Here is a 20,652-nt window from a genome sequence, read left to right on the forward strand (position 1 = left end):
CATTGCTGCAAATTGAATTGTTAGTAGTTTTCAGCCTGGGAGGTGCACTTTGGAGGCACTCCCGGGCCCTACTCTAGAATTCCTGATTTCATGGGTCTGGGGGCAAGTACTTATCGCCTTTTTCTTTTTTAAACTTAAGCTTAAACTCACTCTCAGGTGTTTCCGTCGAGTGGCCAGCCTTGCGGCCTGACTCCTAAGGGTTCAGGAGGAAAGGGGAGCAGCCTTGGGGCCCGTCGGGGTCACGTCTGCCTTCCTCAGTAATGGTCCCCCCACAGGGGCCCTGAGCGGGGCAAGGCCCACCACCAAAAGCCATCTGGCCATCTCTGCTTTTGTTCAGAAGGAGATTCCCAAGGGCTGCACAGTGGGGCTGGGGAAGGAGGTCTGGGAATATATCCAGAGAAAACCATAATTCGAAAATATACGTGCACCCTGATGTTCATTGCAGCGCTATTTACGATAGCCAAGACATGGAAGCAACCTAAATGTCCATCCCCAGAGGAATGGATAAAGAAGATGTCGTACATATATACAATGGAATATTACTCGGCCATAAAAAAAGAATGAAATAATGCCATTTGCAGCAACATGCATGGACTTAGAGATGATCATACTGAGTGAAGTAAGAGACAAATTATCATATGATGTCACTTATATGTGGAATCTAAAAAAATGGTACAAATGAACTTATTTACAGAACAGAAATAGAGTCATAGATGTAGAAAACAAACTTATGGTTACCAGCGGGAAGGGGAGGGGGAGGGATAAATTGGGAGATTAGGATTGACATGTACACACTATTATGTATAAAATAGGTAACTAATAAGGACCTACTATATAGCACAGGGAACTCTTCTCATTAGTCTGTAACGGCCTATATGGGAAAAGAATCAAAAAGAATGGATATATGTATATGTATAACTGATTTGTTTTGCTGTACAGCAGAAACTAACACAACATTTAAAATCAACTATACTCCCATAAAAATTAAAAAAAACAAAACAAAAACTACGCTGCCGCCATTCAGGTCACAGGGACATCTTATCTTGGTTCCTCTGGTCAGAGGGATGGGTTTTCTATGAGGATTTTCCCACAGTCCCCACTCACAGGGGCCTCTTTTCCTGGTCCTCCAGAAAACTACAAAACATTGCTGCTGCTTCCTTTACCGAATACCCCCCTGGTCATTGTAAGTATCTGAAATAGTTAATTCTGATCTTTTTTTATAGTCTACTGCCATAAAAAGGAAGGCATAAGGGCATCACTCTTCTTTTTAAAGTGCATCTATAAATTAAATCTATTTATTTTTATTTTTTTAATTAAACTTTTTTAAAGAAAAAGTTGGAAAATTTTATTTGGGCCAAGTTTGAGGATTATAACCCAGGAAGAGCATCTCAGAAAGCTCTGAGAACTGTTCCCTAATTTTCTTTTTAAGCCCTTTAATTGCCACCTCTTCTAGTATTTAAACTGATCTAGTGAATCTAATAAACTCATAAACACGGTGAATCTCCAGTTCTTTTTAAAAAATACCATTTACATACATACACTAGTATGTATAAAATGGATAACTAATAAGAACCTGCTGTATAAAAAAATAAAATTCAAAATATAAAAAGAAAAGAAACCAGAAAACCTGAGGTTTCTTTTCCTCATATCAAAAAAAAAATAATAGGGCTTCCCTGGTGGCGCAGTGGTTGAGAGTCCGCCTGCCGATGCAGGGGACACGGGTTTGTGCCCCGGTCCGGGAAGATCCCACATGCCGTGGAGCGGCTGGGCCCGTGAGCCATGGCCGCTGAGCCTGCGCGTACGGAGCCTGTGCTCCACAGCGGGAGAGGCTACAGCAGTGAGAGGCCCGCGTACCAAAAAAAAAAAAAAAGTAATAAAACAAAATACATACCATTTAATACAGTGTTCTTAAACTTTTCCATTTAATCCTAAACTGAGTTATTTAGTAGGTTTCTAATTGAAATAACAAAACTAATCTGACATGAATATGCCAAATTCTCTTAAATGTTAAAAACACTTGAGTCATCAAATATGCTTTAAGTAACAAATAGAATTTGATATAAAAACATCACTGTCTTTTTAATTTACTACATCAACTCAGGTTTAATTTTCAGTCTTCACAAAATTAGAAAGCAGCCACTAAGGGAAGTTTTTATCTTCCTGCGTGAATTAAGGTTGGCATCCCAAAGCAAGTTAGAAAACAGATATGGGACCTGGGGACGGTGTATGTCCACAGTGACTCTCAGGCCACCGATCGGCACACTGGGGACGGCCTATGTCCACAGTGACTCTCAGGCCACCGATCGGCACACTGGGGACGGCCTATGTCCACAGTGACTCTCAGGCCACCGATCGGCACACTGGGGACGGTGTATGTCCACAGTGACTCAGACCACTGATCGGCACAGACCCGGCTCTTAAAACTTCTGTGAAATAAATCATATACATCAGAGTGTATGTAAGACAGACGTAAAAGGAAAGACATAATATAATAGACACCCGTGTACCCCCCCACCCCATCATAAGAAACGGCACTGCTGACGCCTGGAAAGGTCACTCTCCATGTTTCTTCTAGACACTCCTCCCCACCACCCCGTCCACTTAGTTGTAACCCGAATTCTGAATTCTGTAGTTTGTATAAAGTTTCACTGCACACCCCCAAATTATATTTACTTAATTTTGAAGTTTATGTGTTATATACGATGGGTATTCTGGGGCTGGCTTTTCTCCCCCTCATCTTTGCATTTCTGAGATGACTAGCCGTTATCCGCTCTTTTTGGGTGGAGGGAACACGCCCCGGTCTGCCCGTTCTACTCTGATGGACTTTGGGGTTGTTGCTGCTTTTCCCGTCACATTCCTCTGGTACCCACGTAGAAGTTTTCCCAGGCAGTGCTCAGACGTTTGTCACGTAGGGACACAGGACAGGAAGGGACTCCAGAGCACCTGGACGTGGATGCTTCTGGGCCTGAGGCTGTGACTTCAGAGCTCCAGACGACAACACGGTCAGGTGCTCCCTTCCCCAGGAAGCAAGCCGTGAGGACAGCATGCCAGGTGGGGCCTGATTGGAGCCCTGCCCTTTGCATCATAATCCCCTTATCCCACCAGTAACCCCCTTGATCACAGAAGCCAGACTTTGTGGGTTCCATTCTTTGCAGCATAAATGCCTTGATTTGGAATACCCCTTACCTAGCAGTCTACTCTCAGGCAGTTATGGGGTCTAGAGACACATCCTGTGGTACTAACGATGTTGGACTTACATCCACCTCTCGGGCAGAGTGACAGCGGCAGATGTAAATAGATCCCGGTAGCTGGAAGATGTCCACAATGTTATGGTTAGGTGGCGGTTATAGTTTTGTTCTATATACGTGTATATGTGTGTGTGTGTGTGTGTGCGTATGTTTGTATATGTGTCTGTATATAGACAGGCAAACACAAAACGTTTCTATAGGAAAAAGGACATTCACCAAAATGCTGATAGAGGTTAGGTAGTTTTTTTTTTTTTTTTTTTTTGTAGTAGACTATTTTCTTAGAGCAGTTTTAGGTTTGTAGCAATATTGAACAGAAGGTACAGAAATTTCCCATAAACCCCCTGTCCCCACCAGCAACATCCCCACCAGATGGTACATTTGTTACAATCGATGAAGCTACACCGACACGTCGTGATCACCCAGAGCCCACAGCTTACATTAGGGGCTCACTCTTGGGGCTGTACAGTCCATGGCTTTTGACAAACGTGTAATGACTTGTACCCACCATCAGAGTATCATACAGAGTATTTTCAGTGCCCTGAAAATCCTCTGTGTTCCGCCTATTCTAGGGGGTAAATGTAAGTATTATATTCTGCATACATTTTTTCATTTTTCCATTTGTTGTACAGTGTGCATGAGTTACTTTTACAATAACTTTATTTTAAAGAAGACACACCAGTTCTTCAGTCATTTTCTCTCTCTCTCTTTTTGTTCTTTTTTTTTTTTTTTTGGTTTTCTGGCCACCACGCAACTTGTAGGATCTTAGTTCCCGGACCAGAGATTGAACCCCGGCCCCCAGCAGTGGAGGCACGGAATCCTAACCACTGGACTGCCAGGGAATTCCCATCATTTTCTCTTTTTTAAAAGGTGTTGCCCCAGAGTCTGTGGAAAAAGCCGTGTTAACAAACCTTCATCATGTCCTGTGATGCTCCGGTTTCCGAGGTGGGCCGTGGGATGTCAGCAGTGTGGTACCGCCACGAGCCTTCCACAGGTGCTCACCATCTCTGGGGCTGTGTAACCTCCTCTTCCTCATGGAGGGCCCCCTGCCCTCACATGGCCTCCTGGCCTTCCCATCCTGTACCCCCAGAGCCAGGGGACACAGTGGGGGCTTAGGAAAGGGGTTATTGAATGAATGGCTAGAGGGACAGCTGCTCTGGGAGGAGACCTCCAGCCACCTTCCCTATCAAGGGAAGGACGCTGTGCCCAGGACACCCACCTGGGCCCTCCGGTCCTGGCCCTGCGGACCCGAGGTCCCCACAGTGCCAGGTGCGTCTGCAGCTGGGGTGTGATTGAACTCACCAGCTGGGCACCTCCTGACCTTGTGATACGAGGTGTCCCGGGCTCACGCAGACTGTCTCTGTCCAGCCATGGAATCGGACTTCACTCCGAGGAGCCCTGGTTCCTCTAAGGGGAGGAGCATGTTTAGAAACCAAGATCTGGGCTCCAGCTTTCCACCCTTCACAGACCACCAGTATTGGCTCCTCTGCTGGAAGCTCTTTCCAGAACTGAAGTCCCAGGAGGAGCAGGGTGGCCACTGGCCCAGCAGATTAGGGCCTCCCCAAGGTCTGCCTCCTATGTCTCGGTGAGCGTGATGGGAGTGAAGATGCCCTGAATGTGATCCCCTCCCTAATCTCTTCCTCCCGGTGGAGGATGAAGAGGGGCTGTGATGCCTATAGGGAGGAGAGGGTGCTCACTGTGCCCGGGCTGGTGTTGGGCATCAGGGGAGGCAAGCAGTGTCTGCCTGTTTCCTTGTGCCCTGGGACCCGGCACGTGGAGGTCTAGGGTATGTGCTGGGTGAGGCAGGGAAGGAAGGAAGGAAGGAGAGACCGAGTGATGCGGCCCCCCCCCTTGGCAGGCTTTGGTGGGGGAAGGAAATGGATAACAACAGCTGACACCGGTCACTTACTTTGGGGCAGCACTGCATGTATTAACTTCTTCAATCCTCACAATAGCCCCATGACGTAGGTGCTGTTTTTCACAACCCCATTTCACAGGTAAGGAGACTGAGGCACAGAGAGATGGAGTAACTTGCCCAAGGTCATCCAGGTGGTGGAGAACAGCTTCGAACCCAGGTGGTGGGATTGAGAGCCCCTCAATGCCATCCCTTCTGCCTTTAGAAACTCGCTATCCCCCGCCCCCCTTCCCCACACCCCCATGCTGCTCGAGGGGAGAAATGTGGGCACTGGGTCAGCTGTGAGATGTACAGCGCAGGACAGGCCCCAGTGCCTTTAGTGTCAGCTGCAGGGCACAGCTCCGGGAGCTCCAGGGACTCTGGGACCCATTCCAGCTGCTCCTGGCCGGGTCCCCAGGGCCACTTGCTCGGTCAGTAAAGTAGGCGTCCTCTGGCCAGAAGCCATCTGTAACACGGCTGCCGCAGGTTCACCCACCTGACCTCCGGCCTCATCCCCCGCTTGCTGGACTGAAAGGTCTTCTGTGCCTCTGGGAGCCCAGCCACAGGGGTTCTGGGGGCCTGGCCAGACCCTGTCACGTGGGAGAGGTGCATGGGTGGGGCAGTGGGCGGGGAAGAGGGCCACTGGTGGGGGCAAAGAGGAAAAGGGTGAAGTTTTTCATGTCCTTTTAAAATTAAAAGATCTCCTTTGATGGGATGTATTGCTAAATTTTGTAAAGCAGGCTAAAGAAGGGTGTGTATAAGATGAGGCTATCATTGCTAAAATAAATAAAATAGAAGGAAAAAGTGGCAGCTTTGCGGCTCAGTGTTACAAGCTTGGGCTTCTGCCCCAGAGAGACTGCACTCGCAACCTGGACTCAGCCTCTTCCTGGCTGTGTGACCCTGGGCAACTTGCCCACCCTCTCTGTGCTGGATAGTCATTGTTTCTTTGTGCCCCTCCTCTGGATGGGGAAAGACAGCCCACCTCCCTTGAGGGAGTGGGAAAAGCTGGACAGAAGGGTGTGGGCACACTGTGTGTGGCCTGCCGGGGACGCCAGCAGGAGGCAGGCCTGGGCCAGGGTGGTGCCCATGGCAGCATCAGGGCCTCACAGGGACAGCAGCGATGGCTCTCTGGCCAGGATACTGGGTGGCGCTCCTGGCTTCACGGCACCACCCCGCCTCACCCCGTGCATCTGGCGTGTGTCTATGGGTCCTATGATCTTTCAAATACTCTTTTCTGCTTAAATCACCCAGAGTTGTCTTTTGGCGCTGTGCCCAAGATCTCCGACCACGACACTTAGAGCCGCAGTGTTCTCAGCTGTAAAATGGCTCTATGACCAGAGCTCACTTCTCAGCTTCATCTCGGGGATCCTTGAAAGAAGATATATTCAACCTCAGCGCAACGCTTAGCACGGTTTTAACAAATGCTGGGCAAACGCTCTGTATCTAGGTTTGTTTTATGGGAAAGCACTGGAAATGTACTTCAGAAAATATTAACAGTTATTAGCTTTGGACGGAGGATTGTGGGTGATCTTAAGTTAAAAATTATTATTATTTTGCATTTCTGTTTTTTTCTAACTCCCCTGCACTCATGATTTGTGTTTTATAAAGGGGAAAATAAAAACGAGTAAATAAGGCTTGTCTTCCCTGGGCTTTGACCCTTAACCTCAGGCTTTTACCCTGGCCTGAGATGTGCAGGGATCTCTCGGGGACTCGGGGAGACTGGCCCAGCTGGAGGTGCAGGGCCAGGGCAGGGGTGCGGGCATGGGGGGAGCACCCTGCCCAGGCCTGTGGGGAGATGCCGACAGCTGCTCCCCAGGTGCCCATAAATGCCTCATAACTGTAAAAACGCCGACGCAGCAGGCCTGCTTATTTAGAGGGGGCAGGTGAGGGCAGGGGGCAAGGCATCTCCCCTGACAGCAAAGCCATTCGGATGACGCCCGGCTCCCCAGGGCCCCTCGCTCTGCCCTGGAGCCGCTGCAGGGGCGGAGGAGGGGTGTGGGCAGGAGCTGCAGGCCCCACCGGGTGGACAGCCTTTTGCCTGGGCTGCCGAGGCTGCAAGGCCTGGGTTCACGCTCACGCTATCCTGAGTCACCTCCTGTCCCTGCTTCTTAGCAAGCGTGACTTCAGGCAAGTTACCTCCCATCTCTGAGCCTCGACTTCCCTCTCTGTTAACTGGGTAGACAAGCCCTTCCGCTGAGAGCATTCTCAGCATGGGGCAATTTTGCCCCCACTTTGCGGTGCCCGGAGGGAGGGCTGCCGGCACCTAGAGGCTCGAGGCCAGGGATACTGCTAAACATCCTACCACACATAGGACAGCCGCTCCCCACCCCACCCCGAAAGAATTATCCAGCCCCAAATGTCAGTAGCCCTGAGGGTGAGAAACCTGCCCTAGGGTGAAGGTGAATGTTAAGTGTAATCATGCGCGCCCCGTGCCCGCGACAGTGGCTGTTACCATTCATGCTGGGAAAGGGGAGCTTCTGCCTCTCAGAACCAGATGTCAAAACATGAGGTCTGGGACCAGGGCGCACCATTGAAAAGAGGCCGGGCTGTGACTTTGGGCTCTGCTAACCTTGTTTTCTCCTTTTCCCCACTGCCTGAAAGATGTCAGAGTTTTCCAAATGGGCACTGGCAGCTTTCCCTCCCTCCTCCGGCTGAGGTCAGGGCCTGAGCCGAGTCCTCGGGGACCTGGGCTGCCACTCTGATTTACAATGCGCTCCACCTCCCCGGCCCTTGCTTACACAGAGACTAGTCACAGGGAAGCTGACAGAGCGCTGCTGGTCTGGCAAGAGAGGTCAGGGCGGACAGAGTGCTGCCCACTGAGGACCCCTCTTCCCAGACCCCTCAGGGCCTTCCAGGGACACACCCAGGGTGACACCAAGGGGTATGTGTGTGTGTATGTTCAGTGGAAGCTGCTGGTGCCCGACCCAGAGCCCGTCTATGGGAACCCCCCCTCCACTGCTGTGATGCCTGTTACAGCCGCCCATCTTCTGTACTGGGGGCCCCAGATGCAGCATGAAGCCAACGGCATGAGACTGCCCCCTTGCCTCAAGACGTGATTTAAACTCAGAGCCCCGGTGGGTGGACCAGGCTGAAGCTGGGCATCCTCACTGGGCTTCCCCGCCCATCCTAATTCTCTCACTCCCTTTCACATGTATCCTGACAGCACACCCTCCGCAAATCCACGCACTGAACCCCTGTCTCAAGCTCTGCAGATAAGGGACCCAGACCCAGGACTGTGTGTGTGTGTGTGTGTGTGTGTGTGTGTGTGTGTATTTGGGGGTGAATGATCATGGTTCCTTCATATGTTAACATCATGATGATTAGGAGGAAGGCGACCATGCTTACAAATTGCACCCTACAGTTGGTGTTTTATCTAGAGGTGGATTTTGGTCAGCCTGCCCTGTGCTCCTTTGAAGGCGGAGGCAGGTCCTTTTCTGGAGGGAGGCGGCTTGACAGGCCCTGAACTCCTGGGCCTAAAGCCACTGCCATCTGTTGTCTTCGTTATGGGCAGTGTTATGACACAGGGGCCGTGGCTAAGCAGGGGTAACGTTGTAGTGTCTCTGCATCAGTGGACTCAGAGACCAAGGTGCTGGGTGGGGGGCCAATAACTTAGGAACTGGTAAGCCTGCGTGTAACAGAAAACCCGAAGACCAGCGTTTTAATCACATCAAGGTTTATTTTTTCTCACACGTTAAGAAGTGTGGAGACCAGCAACTAGGGCTGGCGTCCCCTGCCCTGCTAGGGCCTCAGAAAACCAACTTCCACCCTCTCGGCTCCACCATCCTGTGGGGGTGGCTTTCCCACCCCATGCCACCAGAGCATGGCGAGAGGGGGGAAGAGAAACGCCGGGGCCCCAAACTTGGCCAGCTGAGGCTGGGTGGGGAGTGAGGGGAGGAGGGCTTCTACGGAGCTTTCTGGGGGCCCCGCCCATCACTCCTGCTTATAGCCCATTGGCCAGAGCTGTCACATGGCCCCTCCCGTCCACGAGGACCCCAGGGATGTTTTCTTCTAGCCACTTGGGCCACGGGGCAGGGGAAGGGCGGAGCTGAAAGAAGGCACTTTCTTGGGGTTAGGAGCAGAGGGAGATCTGGAGGCCAGGAGGGGGTCAGTGTTTGACCCCGAGAGGCTCTAAGCATATTTTATATCCACCTGTAACCATGTTGTAATCTCTTGTCATCCTCAACTTTTGTTAAACTCCGTCTGAGCCTTGCTTTGGGGACTTGCCAGAGGAACGCAGTTTTAAACTTCCCAGCCTGGAAAGAGCGGCTGCAGCCAGAGGGTAACTTCAGGGGGTGGGGAGCGGGGTGGGGGGGGGTCGGCTGTAGGCGCAACAAAGGACCAGAATCTGATCCGTGGGCTGGGAATCTTCCAGGGCTGCTGGGAAGTAAGCAGGTGGGCAGGGAAATCTGGATCTTCTTGAGAGACAGCAGGGAAATCCAACTCCCAAGGGCCAGAAAGACCCACGGGCACCCCAGAAGCACAGGGCTAGGCTGAGGCACCCCTTTCTTTGGAGCTCCCTTTCACAATTCCCACACTGCCCCGGTCCCCTCAGCCGTCACCTTCCTGATGCTCTGGAGGGAAAGAGGAAGGAGAGAGGAGAGGGGGGTCGGCTGTGGGTCTTTGCGTTGCCGCCTCCACCAGCCTGTGCCCACCCTGGCATGTGACCATCAGGGGGCTCTGGAAAGCGGTGGCAGCAGCAGACACTGGGCCTGAGGCTGGGGTCCAGCAGGCCTGATAGGACCCCCCCATCCTGATTTATAAACCGGAGCATCAGAGTCGAGCCCTGTTAGACGGCTCTGTCAGTCGCTTGCCTTGCACTTTTCAGCGAAGGTATCAATGTCCACCACATGATTTTAAATTTGAGGACAACCAAGGCAAAGTGCCAATAAGCTCTGGATTTTTTTTTGGTGGTGGGGGGAAGGAGGGAGATAACCTCCCAAGTTTGGGGAACATTGTAGGTCTCTGCAGGGCCAGGCCTGGCCACATGGTGAGAGAGCTCCGGTGGCTGCGCCTGCCTGTCATTCACAGAAGGGCCTGGGGAAGGGACGGCCTTGAGCGCGAAATTCCTTCTTTAAGGCTATTTTGTGGACTCCCCTTTAACTCCCACACTTGCTGGGTAAAAAAGAACAGAAAGAAAACAGGCCCTGGAGGCAGCAGTGAGCAGATTCTTTACTGTCAGATTATACACCATCAACCACCCCCGTGGTGTCCAGCGTCCCCGCTCTTTGTCCCTCCTTATAGGGGCGGTTAATACAAACAAAAATAGTTCTCTACAAAAGTAAGTTTCCAGCCCTCCCAACCCTCCTTCCTAACTCCCTTCCCCCAGACAGCGAGCTCCTTGGTCACCAGGCCTCTGGAAAGGCCTGGGGTCTGGTGGGTTGTAAGGGAAAACAAAGAATAGAAAAGAGAATCAAGTCAGCGACTAGAGGTGTAGGCAACTGGATTTTCGGGTCCGCTGGCTGATGGTGAGCCAGGGACAGGCGCAGGGGGTGTCTGCAACAGTCGTGTGTGTGGGGGTGGGGTGGGGGGGAGAGGGAAGCAGGAGGCAGGACCTGGGGCTGTTGGGATGAGCAGCTTCTCCCACGCCCCTGTCTCACCGCCAGCTAAAAAAAAAAAAAAAAGGAAAGGGTCGGTGGGTAATATAAAAGAAAAACTAAGACCGAAATCGCGGGCCGCTGGGGCCGCGACCACACAGCATCCCCTGCTGCAGCGCCGGGGCGGGGGCAGGTGCCACTTCGGGGGGGACGGGGCGGGAGGACTCTGCTGAGTAGCACCTGGGAGCAGCTCGGGCCGCACCCTTCTGGCCGCCGGGCCTCCGACGCCGGCCCCCGGGCTCCCGGCTCTCCGGGCGCGGGGCGCAGGGCGCGGCGGGGCGCACGGACCGCCTCCCCCCACCCCCGGCCGGGGTTTCTCCGCGGGTCTCAGCAGTCCAGGCAGGTGGCCAGCCGCAGCAGCAGCAGGCAGCCGAGCAGCGTGGCGGGGCACGGGGCGGCCCCGGGCGCGCGGTCGCAGTCCAGGCCGCCGTCGGCGGCGCCGGGGTCGCAGCGGGGCTGCTCGCAGCGCACGCCGGTGTAGCCGCGCGGGCAGGCGCAGCGCTGGTTCTGCACGCAGGTGCCGCCGTTCTGGCACAGCAGCTGGTCGTCGTCGCACACGTTGGCTGCGGGGCGGAGGAGCGGTTAACTCGGGTGGCGGCCCGGTCCAGCCCTCCCTCTCCCCGCCCCGCGCTGGAGTTTCAGCCCCTGGGACGTGCGAACACTGGGGGCGCGGCCTGGACCGGGGGTGTTGGAGACTCAGGGCGCATTGGCGCGAAGCGTCCCGGCGGGGATGGTACCAAGGGCCGCGCGAGACGGGGACCTTGCCTCCCTCCCGCCGCTGCCCGGCTCTCCCCGCCCCGGTCCCGGCACTGGCCTTGGTGCGGTTCTTCAGACGCACCTGCTCTCCCGTCCAGAGCTTAGCACGTGCTACTCCACGTGCCTGGGGCGCCCTTCCACCCTCTTCCCGTGGCTAACGTCGGGTCTCCGCTAGCCCCTCACTTCCTCGGACTGCCTCCCTCCCTCCCTCCCCGCAAATCCGCCAGCCTCCAGCCAACTGCAGCCAACGCCCGGCTCCACTTTGGCCTCCAAGCTCCTTCCCGCCACCGACTCTACACCAGCTAGCGTCAGGCCCCGCCCACCACCCGGACCCTGCTTCGGACAACACCAGGCCCCGCCCACCTACCGGGCCCCGCCCCGGAAGCACCAGGTCCCGCCCCTGGGACCCACCCACCGACCCGGACCCGGACCCGGACCCGGACCCGACCTGGGCGGCCTCGAGGCCCCGCCCCGGGCCCCACAGCACGCGGCCCCGCGCAGGGGGGCGGCGCGCACTCACGGTAGCAGCCCTGGCGCCAGTAGTGCGTGGGGAGGCAGTCGTCGCACTTCGGCCCCGCCGCGCCCTCGCGGCACTCGCAGAAGCCGGTCTCGTTGCACCGGTCGTGCACGGAGCCGATCTGGTTGCAGTTACACTCTGGACGGACACGCGCACGGCGAGCGATCAGGGGCGACGTGCGGGCGCCGTCCGCACGGGCCCACCCCGCCCGGCCCCGGCAACCCTCCCAGCAGGATCTCCGCACCCGCCGCTGGACGGCGGGGTGGGGACGCCTGGGGCGTCCAGATCTCGAGGGGACAGTTTTCATTTTCTCACATCCACTAAGCCCCCTTCCCCTCTCTGGCTCTGGCGCTGCATGGCCCGGACCAGCCCCTTCCCGTCCCTGGGCCTGCGTCTCCGCTTCTGTAACTGGAACGGGCGCTGATCCCTCCCGGCTCCAAAGAGCTATGACTGACAGGTGGGAGGAGCCTCAGCGGAGGCCACCGCCCATCCGTCCTGGGGGCCGGGGTGTGTGTGCGGAGGGGGCAGGGTGTAGTCGGCCTCCGAAGCTCCTCTCCAGGGCGGGTGGAGGAGCAGCCCCAGAGGCCTCCCGCTCGCCCTGCTCCTTGGGAGAAGCCGAAAGTCCCCACTCTGGGAGTCCTTGTCGCCTAGTGCCGGGCCCGGGGGTGGGGGGCGGAGGCAGACAGGCAAGGCAAGAGGAGGCGCTGGGGGAGACGCCTCTAATCGGATCCAGAGGCCCTGCCCTGTCCCTGCTGCTGGCTGGTGTGACATGGGCAGCACAGTTCCGTTGGGATCACTTTAGAGTTGTGATGAAATTATCTGAAGGCCGCTGCCATAATGCAGACTGACAGCTGCAGCTTTGCGGGCGGCTCCTCCTGTGCACAGCCGGGGCTGGCCTGCTGGGCGGGGGATGGGCAATGGGTTCCCAAGGGCGCTGGGCATCGGAGGGCTGAGAACTGGCCTCTACGGGAGACAGTCTTCCAGACTAGTGGGTGTTGTTTGTGGGCCACATGTTCGGTCTTTTGGGATGGCCTGCCTCTGCCTGGGCCCAGGGCCCAGGGCCTCTATAGATTTCCTTCTTTACCCCAAAAGCCAGTCCTGGAGCAGAGTTTAAAGAAAGCCAACCGTCTGCCCACTGGGGGTGGAGGGCATATAAAGTGTGAGAAAAGAATTCATTTGAAGAAAAGCTTCAGTTCCCCCAAAATGGTTGAAAACCCTTGATCTGATCCACCTCCCTATTTTACAAACAGGGAAACAGCCCCAGAGGGGGGAAGAGAATTGCCCAAAGGCGCACAGCCCGGCAAGCCCTAGAACACGTCTTTGACTGGAACTAGTGGTTCTGAAATGCCAGTGCCTGCAGGGAGGACCACATGGGGAGGTAGGTTATTAATAGAGCGGATTCTGTATTTAGAGTGGGCCCAGGAATTGGCGTTTCCCCAGCCTCCCCCGGGGATTCCAATGCAGGGGTGCCCCGATCCCGTCTAACGCTGCTCTTCTGCCTCGCACCCTGGTCCACACACTCGCGTGCGGGGCCCCCGCCTCCCAGCCGAGGGCTCACCAATGCACACGTTCTCGTCGTCCAGCTCCGCGGAGCCGTTGCGGTAGTAGCCCAGACGGCAGTGCTGGCAGTGCTGGCCTCGTGTGTTGTGCTTGCAGCTGACGCAGGTCACCACGTTCAGGAAGTCAATGTAGCTGCAGCGATTGGAGTGGCCGTAGCACTCGCAGTCTGGGCCGGCCAAACGTGAGAAACACCAAGGGTCAGAGAACAAATGGCAAGCGTGCCTTCTCGCTGCCCCTCCCTGGTGCATTCCGGAAAACGGAGGCCAGGGGTAGGACCTGGCACAGGATGGTGCCCTGGGTCTCTGACACTTCTGTACCATGTGGGGAGAGATGGGCCTGCTAGCTTCGAGCCCGAACGAGAACCAGTGTAGGCCCAGCTCACAGATTACCACCTGGCCCCATGGACAGGGCACCAGGGAGGGCCAGTGGGCAGCATCCACTAAAAGCCTGGCTGGGTACCAGGGCAAAGTGCTTTCTGGAGGGAGGCCCTCGTGATGCTGCGGGTGGTTAGATATGATTCATGCAGGGAAGATGGGTCATGCCATTAGACCGTGAGCTCAGGGAGGGCGGTGCCCGGGTTCATGGCATTCACCATGGTACCCCAGTGATTCAATGAAGGGTAGATGCATGCATGAACGCTGGAGAGGATGGAAAGGGCCAGGAGCTTCCTCCCCATGCTGCTTTGGAAGTTGGTTGGAAGGAAAACACCCACCTGCAGGACCCTTTCTTATTAGCCTGAGCTGTTCTGCAAATCTCATTGGCATCAGAGGGCCTGCTCTTGCACGACCCTGAGAGTGAATGCTGCCTTAAAGTTTGTGCCCCCAGCATCTCACCTTGACTCCTCCTAGCCCTGGCCCAGCTTCTTACTCTCACCGGAGGCACCTGTGACCACCTGGGGCAAAGGCCCCGGAGTTTGGAGGTGGCTCCCATGACATCATCAAGGGGCGGGGTTTGGTGAGGAGGGTCACCTTCCCTGCCACAGAGGGGGGCATTCCTTGGTGTCCCTCCTAAGAGGCTCAACACCCCCTTGAACAAGAAAGGATGCCAGCTCCCCGCTGTGAGACACCATCTGTGTATCTCTAGAGGATCCAACCCCCATTTTGTGATGTGAGAAGGAGGGACTGACCAGATGTCGAGGTCAAGGGCATGGGAGACCTCGGAGAAATGAGCCTCTGACATGTGCCCAGGAGGAGACGGTGAGCATTCCCACACCATGGCCTCCTGGACCTGTCCCCTTCACCTTGTCCCTCCAGGGACAGTGAGAAGGTGAGGCATCCTCCAGGTGTCCCAGATCTTGCTTCATCCAAGATGAGCCCCTGGGCCACACCTCCCAGGGAAGCCAGGACAGGTTATTCCTGGCAGCTCCTGTGCCTGCCCCGTGCTAGCCCACTGTACTTCGGACTCATACCTGCTCCCAGCTCCCTTGGGGAGGGGGGACTGGAGGCGAGAGAGGCTCCGTTTCACCTTGACCCAGCTACTCGGGGAGGGGGCATCGGTCCACGCACTGCATTGTTTTGTTTTGTTCCAGTGGAGGTGGGGGGAGAGGGGCCGGAGGAGGGGCTGATCAGCCCCGGGGCCTTCCTCTTACCTTCGAATTCTTCAATAGGCATCACTTGAGGAGATTTGGGCCTGAGCTGGAAAAGTCTGGAGGCCTTGGCGGGGGCGGGGGCAGCGGCGGAGGTGCCCGCAGCTTGGAGAGAGGAGAAAGAAGCTCTTTCATCAGCTGTGGTCCAGCTGCCCAGGGGGGGTTGTCCTGGCCGAGGTAGAGCTCAGCACAGGCTCCCAAGGTGCCCTGGGCAAGCTCTGAGCAGCTCTGTCACCTGCTCAGAGACGACACGGCACAACCAGGAGCACACGCAGAAGCGGGCCTGCCTTTGGTCCCGCCTTGGACACCATCTACACATCCAGCTGGATTCATCCTTCCAAAGTATTCTCTATCTGCCGCATCCCTTATATTGTGCTAAATACTTAGCTGAAGCTGGACAATTTTTTGACTGGTTGAAAACATTGCTTTGCACACCCTGGTACTCTTGCTGTCCCCTCTCCTCTCCAGACTCCCGGGAGCATCACGTCCAGCGTCTGTAGCTGGTATTCGAGATTTGCCATCTCCCTTCCTTTCTGAAGCAAGCGCCCTGCTCCAGCCAGAGTGAGGCCTTCCCCGTCCATGGACTCCCCTCTGGCAGGTGCCGTCCAGCCATGAGCACAGACTGCCCTGCCTTCCACTGCCCAGAATCCCAGCCCCGTATTTGCGGGGGAGCATGCCACGGTCTCCTCGGCTTCCACCTGGGAGGCTGTCGTGCCCCAATGGGTCCAGGGCCGGGAAGTGGTTGCTCCAGCCTGCTCTCCGGGGAGGACGCCCTGACTCAGAGGCCGGCCAGGTTGCTGGGAACTGCAGACCCTCACCGTTGTGGGTTCGGCTCCGGAACTGCTTGCCAGCAGGGGGCGCCCAAAGCCCTGCTCACCACTCACAGCTGGCGCGGGAGGGAACTGGAGGTGTGGGCTGGGTTGCTGCCTAAGCCAGGCATTAGGGCTCAACGTCCAGGGAACCGTAAGCCGGGACCGGGGACAGCGTCCCATCTCGGAGACTCAGGCAGGCCCTGTGTGCCTCCTGGGTGTGCCCACGATGGCTACAAATGAGCCCGTGGGCCCCAACGTGTTTCTTCCCACTGCGGTGGGAGAATGAGGCTCTGGGCTTGGTCTCAGTGCCTTCCACGACCCCTCCCCGCATCTCGCTCAGTCAGGCCGCTTCTCCCTGCCATCCCACCGCCAAGCCTTTGCCCCAGCTGGTCCTGCCGCCTGGAAGGCTACCTTGCCCCTTCATCTCCTCACAGCCAACCCCCTGCAGGAAGCCCTCTCTGACTCTGAGCTCCACCTCGCCCAGGGTGTCCTGTGAGCACGATGGTGGGAGAGAGAGGGTTACTGTCATCAGGACAGGGTCTCCGCTTGCCCCGGAAGCCCTTGGGGCGTAGGGTTAGGGTTAGAGTGTAGGACTGAAAGGGGTCGGGTGTGGTGATATCACTCGGGCTAAGCAGGTGAGAGTTGGGGGTAGGGGCAGGCAGAGCTCCAAGGCCCCTCCCCTCGGCGCCCTTGGGCCCCTTGCCACCCTGCGTCCCCACCCCGTGCCCCTGCTCCCTCCACTACAGTCTCAGAAGGAGCTCCCCGCTCCCCATACCTTCTGCACTGGAGGACACATGGGGCCAGGGGGCGCTCGCCCAGAGGGGGGCAGCAGTAGATGGCCTGATCCACTCTTAGGGGAAAGAAGAGGAGAAACCAAGTTATGCAAGGGGCTGGGGCTGGGCGTATCCTGGGGACCTACTGAGGCATCACCGCATACAGGCCCCTTACAAGAAGCAGTACTATAAGAAGCGGCTCTGCCTACTGGCCAAATAGAACAGGGTTCAAATCTACAGGAGAGGCAGCGTCTATACTACGGCAGCCTATGAAGGGCACACGGACACCGGATGGAAGCAGGACCCATGCCCGAGAATCTGCGTACTTTGGGCAGTCCTTTCTTCAGCGGGACACCTGATTCTTGAATCTCCCTCCCTGTGTGGCCCCCGTTCACACTGAAGGCTAGAGTTAGATCAAGTCCCATGTATCTGGGCCCAGACCTCTCTGCGCTAAAGTCTCTGGCCAATGGCCGTAAAGGGGGCATGTGTTCTGGCTAAGACATCAAACGTGTCCAGAGGGTCCTCTTCCTGTCCAACCCCAATCTAGGGACTGGAGCATCCTCCCTGACCCCTAGATTGGGCCCATTTTCACCAGGGACCCCAACGTGAGTCAGCCCCCAAATGCCACCGTGCCCATCTCCAAGACTAACTGGACACACAGCAGGGGACGCAGGTAGGGCTGGCAAGGCAAGGAATCATTCTGTGCCGAATTTCAAAGGACAAACCCAGAGGGACAAGGGAGAAGTCGGATTTTTTCCGCTTCTTAAAGGGATTACGCACGATGCCGGTTGGTGGGGAAAGAAAAAGAAAATCTACCAGCTAAGAAGTGTGGGAGACTTTCCAGCTGGGACCCAAGAGCCTCTGGACATGAAATTGACATTTATGCGATGTTCAATGAGAAGAGGCTGCCGGTGTCCAAATTGGCAAGGGCTTAATTAGGGCCGCGATAAACCCGCCCTGAAGGCACTGTGCTTTGCAGCCTCTCTCCCACCACCCTCGGCGGCCAAGCTGGGGAGAGGGTCGATGGTCTTGAACAGCCTTTCTGCCGGCAGCCCCTGCCCTCCGGACAGCTTGACACTGGCAGAAGGGAGAAACATCTGGGCCAGGGGTTCAAGGGCCCAGGTGGACTTGGGCCAGAGCGCCTGAAGCACTTCTTGGGAGGTACCTGGAGAGAATCAGGACCTTCATGGGGGCCTGGGGGTGGAAAAGACTGGGCTCTCCAGGGACAGGCTCAGGTATGCAGGAGGAACCTTCTCGCAATGACCTGTGTCACTTGCCAAGGCCAGATGGAGGCCCCGTCTGTTCCTTCGGAGCTGGGGAGCTGTGCAAGCCAGGCCTTAAAGGCGGCACCACCTCCCAGACCCCCGAGGCCTCGGGGCCGTGGCACTGGGTGGCTGAATGGGCAGGAAGCATCGGGAGTCGGTGAGGCCCGAGTTCAGGTCCTGCCTGTAATCTTGAGCAACTACTTCTTTTTTCTTTTTTCAAAACAGCTTTATTAAGTATAATTTACATACCATAAAAATCCAGCTGCTTCTTCCTAAGCCTTCATATCCTCACCTACGGGACTACGAAAATAACAGCCCCATCTCACGGGGCTGAGAGCAAGGAATAGAGTACAAGCTCCTGGCCCAGGAGACGTCCGAGCTCCACTAGCTGCAGCGAGAGTCATGACTCGTGGGGTGGGGGGAATGGGGGCCCAGGCACAGGCTTCGGTTGCTAACGAGCACTGATGACCCCCAAGGCTTGGGACACTCAGGTCACCGGCTGTCACCCCGCAGCCGCCTTTTTCTCTTAATGCCTGCAGCCTGGCACTGAACTCAGGATGCAAAGTGAACCACGACCCCACTGAATGACGGTCCTGCCTGGAGGGAGGGGCACGTCCTTCTCACCACCTGAGTCCTGGGGACCCTCACGATTCAAACCTTCTCTCGTCCAGGCTCACCGCCCTGACTCTGATGCTTTCCTTAATTCCTAGCTTTGCAGTTTGCACCCCTCGTACCACGTCAGAAGCAGCTCCAGAAACGGGGTCCGGGTTCCTCAATGTGTGTGTGTGGGCGTCTGGCCTCCCACCCACACAGATCACCGTTTGCAGGGAGACACGGGACCTACCACGACTATTTTTGGTCCCGTGTGCCCATCACAAGCTCAGCAAAAAAAGCGCAAGTCTCAGGCGGCTGGACCAACTTGTGCCCGGAGCCCGGATTTCCAGAGTGACACACGTCCTCCATCCCAGAGAGGATTCCTGGGCCAAGAGGCCATCCCGAAATCCTCGAATCTCCCGGCTGGCCCCCTGCCCCCCTCAGATGTCTCCCATGGAGAAGGGAAGGAGGGAGAAAGAAAAGAAGTGTGATGTGGCACCCTCTGGTCCAGTGGAGGAGCTGGGCATTTTCCACGGCATTCACTGGCTGGGAGCGTTCTGAGCACCGACCCCCAACAGGCCAAAGCCGGAGTGTCGGGGATCCCTCCCCAGGGGACAGAGGGGTCTCTGCCCGTTGGAAACACCACCCTTCCAAGGGTCCACGAGCGTCAGAGAGAGGAAGGGCCTCTGCACTGGCTGGCTGTTTGACAAGTTCTCTCTCTCTGCCCAAGGAGTAAGGGGCCCCTTACCCCGCCGCCTCCGCCCTGCAGAGGGGGTGGGGCAGAGGCGAGGCACACTGTTGGGGACCAGGGACCTTGGCCACATCTTCCCGGCAACCTCTGGGAGGGATGAGTCCTTTCAGACTCCTGGCACTCGCGGTAGGCAGGAGCCGGTGGGATGCCCCAAGTGAGGCCGGGTGAGACAAGGGGGCCACCCCAGCACCCCAAGCCTTGAACACACCCCTGGCCTGGCCCTGCCCCGAAAGGCCCAGCAGCCCAGAGTCTGAAAACGCCAGCTCAGAGGCTCCCTTCCGCCTTGCTGATCTGAGGAGTCTACCTTCTTGGCTAACCCTGCACTGTCCGTTCCTGGGGGTCAGCTGCTGATGGGCAGGGGGCAGAGCCGGGGCTAGGATGGCTGGTGGGGGCGGGGCCTGGGCCGGCTCCCCTGGGCACCCCCTGCTAGGTCACCCCGCCTTTTGGCCAGGCTGAGCAGTGCCCTGGTGCGGGTGGGCAGCAGGAAGAGGATGCAGGACTTTCATGGGAGCCCTGGGTGCCCTGGCTGGGCCCAGTGACAGGTGTGTCCAGGCAGCCCGGAGGGCTCTTGGCGCCACGCCCTTGCGGCTCTGGGATCTAGCATTCTCCACTCTAAAAGCCAAGCCCCTGCCCTCCCCAGGGCTGATGCTCCCACATCATCGCACATCACAGAGAGAGGCAGGGACTCGGGCCACAAGTGGGAAAGGGCAGGGCAGCTGGGGCTGTAGCTGGGCACCCACCTGTGGGCTGTGGGGTGCTGGGGGCCATGGGGGCCCAAGAAGTGGATGTGGAAGGGGCAGGAGTGGTGGGGTCCCCCCTCACGGCCACAGCGGCCACAGGGGCTTTGGGGACGGGGTCTTTCCGGGACCTGCTGATGCCTGGTAAGAGATGAGAAAAGCAAGAGAGGGTGGGGGAGTTGGTGGGTGTGGAGCAACGCAGAGGGGCAACTTAAGACCCCCACGAGTGGACCAGCGTCCCCGCCAGGTCCAGCTTCCTCTGGCCCCCTCTCCGCCCGCTGGTGCCCCGCAGGGAGCAGCCCCGGGGCTGAGTGTGGCCCCAAAGAGCCCTGGTGGAGGGAGGCGGCGCCCCTGGAAGCCTTCCTGAGACTTGGGGTCTGCACTGGCTGGCTGTTTGACAAGTTCTCTCCTGCTGAATCTGAGAGCAGATGGCGATACCCACCTAGGGGGGCGGTGGCTTCAAGGATGAAACGCGATAGTACGAGTATCCTGCTTAGCCGACGCCTGGCACTGTGCGTGCTGGCTGATGACTTCGTGATAGGTGGTCACCCCCTACCGCCCTGCCTCAC

At 56.8% G+C, this 20,652-nt stretch overlaps 1 protein-coding gene across 5 annotated transcripts in view; it reads right to left on the reverse strand.

Annotated features, from left to right (window-relative positions):
- Positions 1-10,530: 10,530 nt before the first annotated feature.
- Positions 10,531-20,652, reverse strand: part of NTNG2 (netrin G2) — a gene marked incomplete at its 5' end in the record, with an annotated part of 68,100 nt that continues 57,978 nt past the window's right edge. Inside the window, 6 exons of one of the 5 annotated variants that reach the window (XM_082842066.1) lie at positions 10,531-11,296; positions 12,010-12,144; positions 13,565-13,732; positions 15,155-15,256; positions 16,739-16,813; positions 20,087-20,224. In XM_082842066.1, the coding sequence (XP_082698192.1) occupies positions 11,061-11,296; positions 12,010-12,144; positions 13,565-13,732; positions 15,155-15,256; positions 16,739-16,813; positions 20,087-20,224 (854 nt within the window). In that variant the 3' untranslated portion in view covers positions 10,531-11,060. Of the gene's footprint in view, positions 11,297-12,009; positions 12,145-13,564; positions 13,733-15,154; positions 15,280-16,738; positions 16,814-20,086; positions 20,225-20,652 lie in introns of all 5 variants that reach the window. The other 4 variants (XM_082842067.1, XM_082842069.1, XM_082842068.1 and 1 more) reach the window with 4 other exon arrangements.

This window comes from Leucopleurus acutus (assembly GCF_964270905.1).
Source record: "Leucopleurus acutus genome assembly, chromosome: 7".
Lineage (NCBI taxonomy): Eukaryota > Metazoa > Chordata > Mammalia > Artiodactyla > Delphinidae > Leucopleurus > Leucopleurus acutus.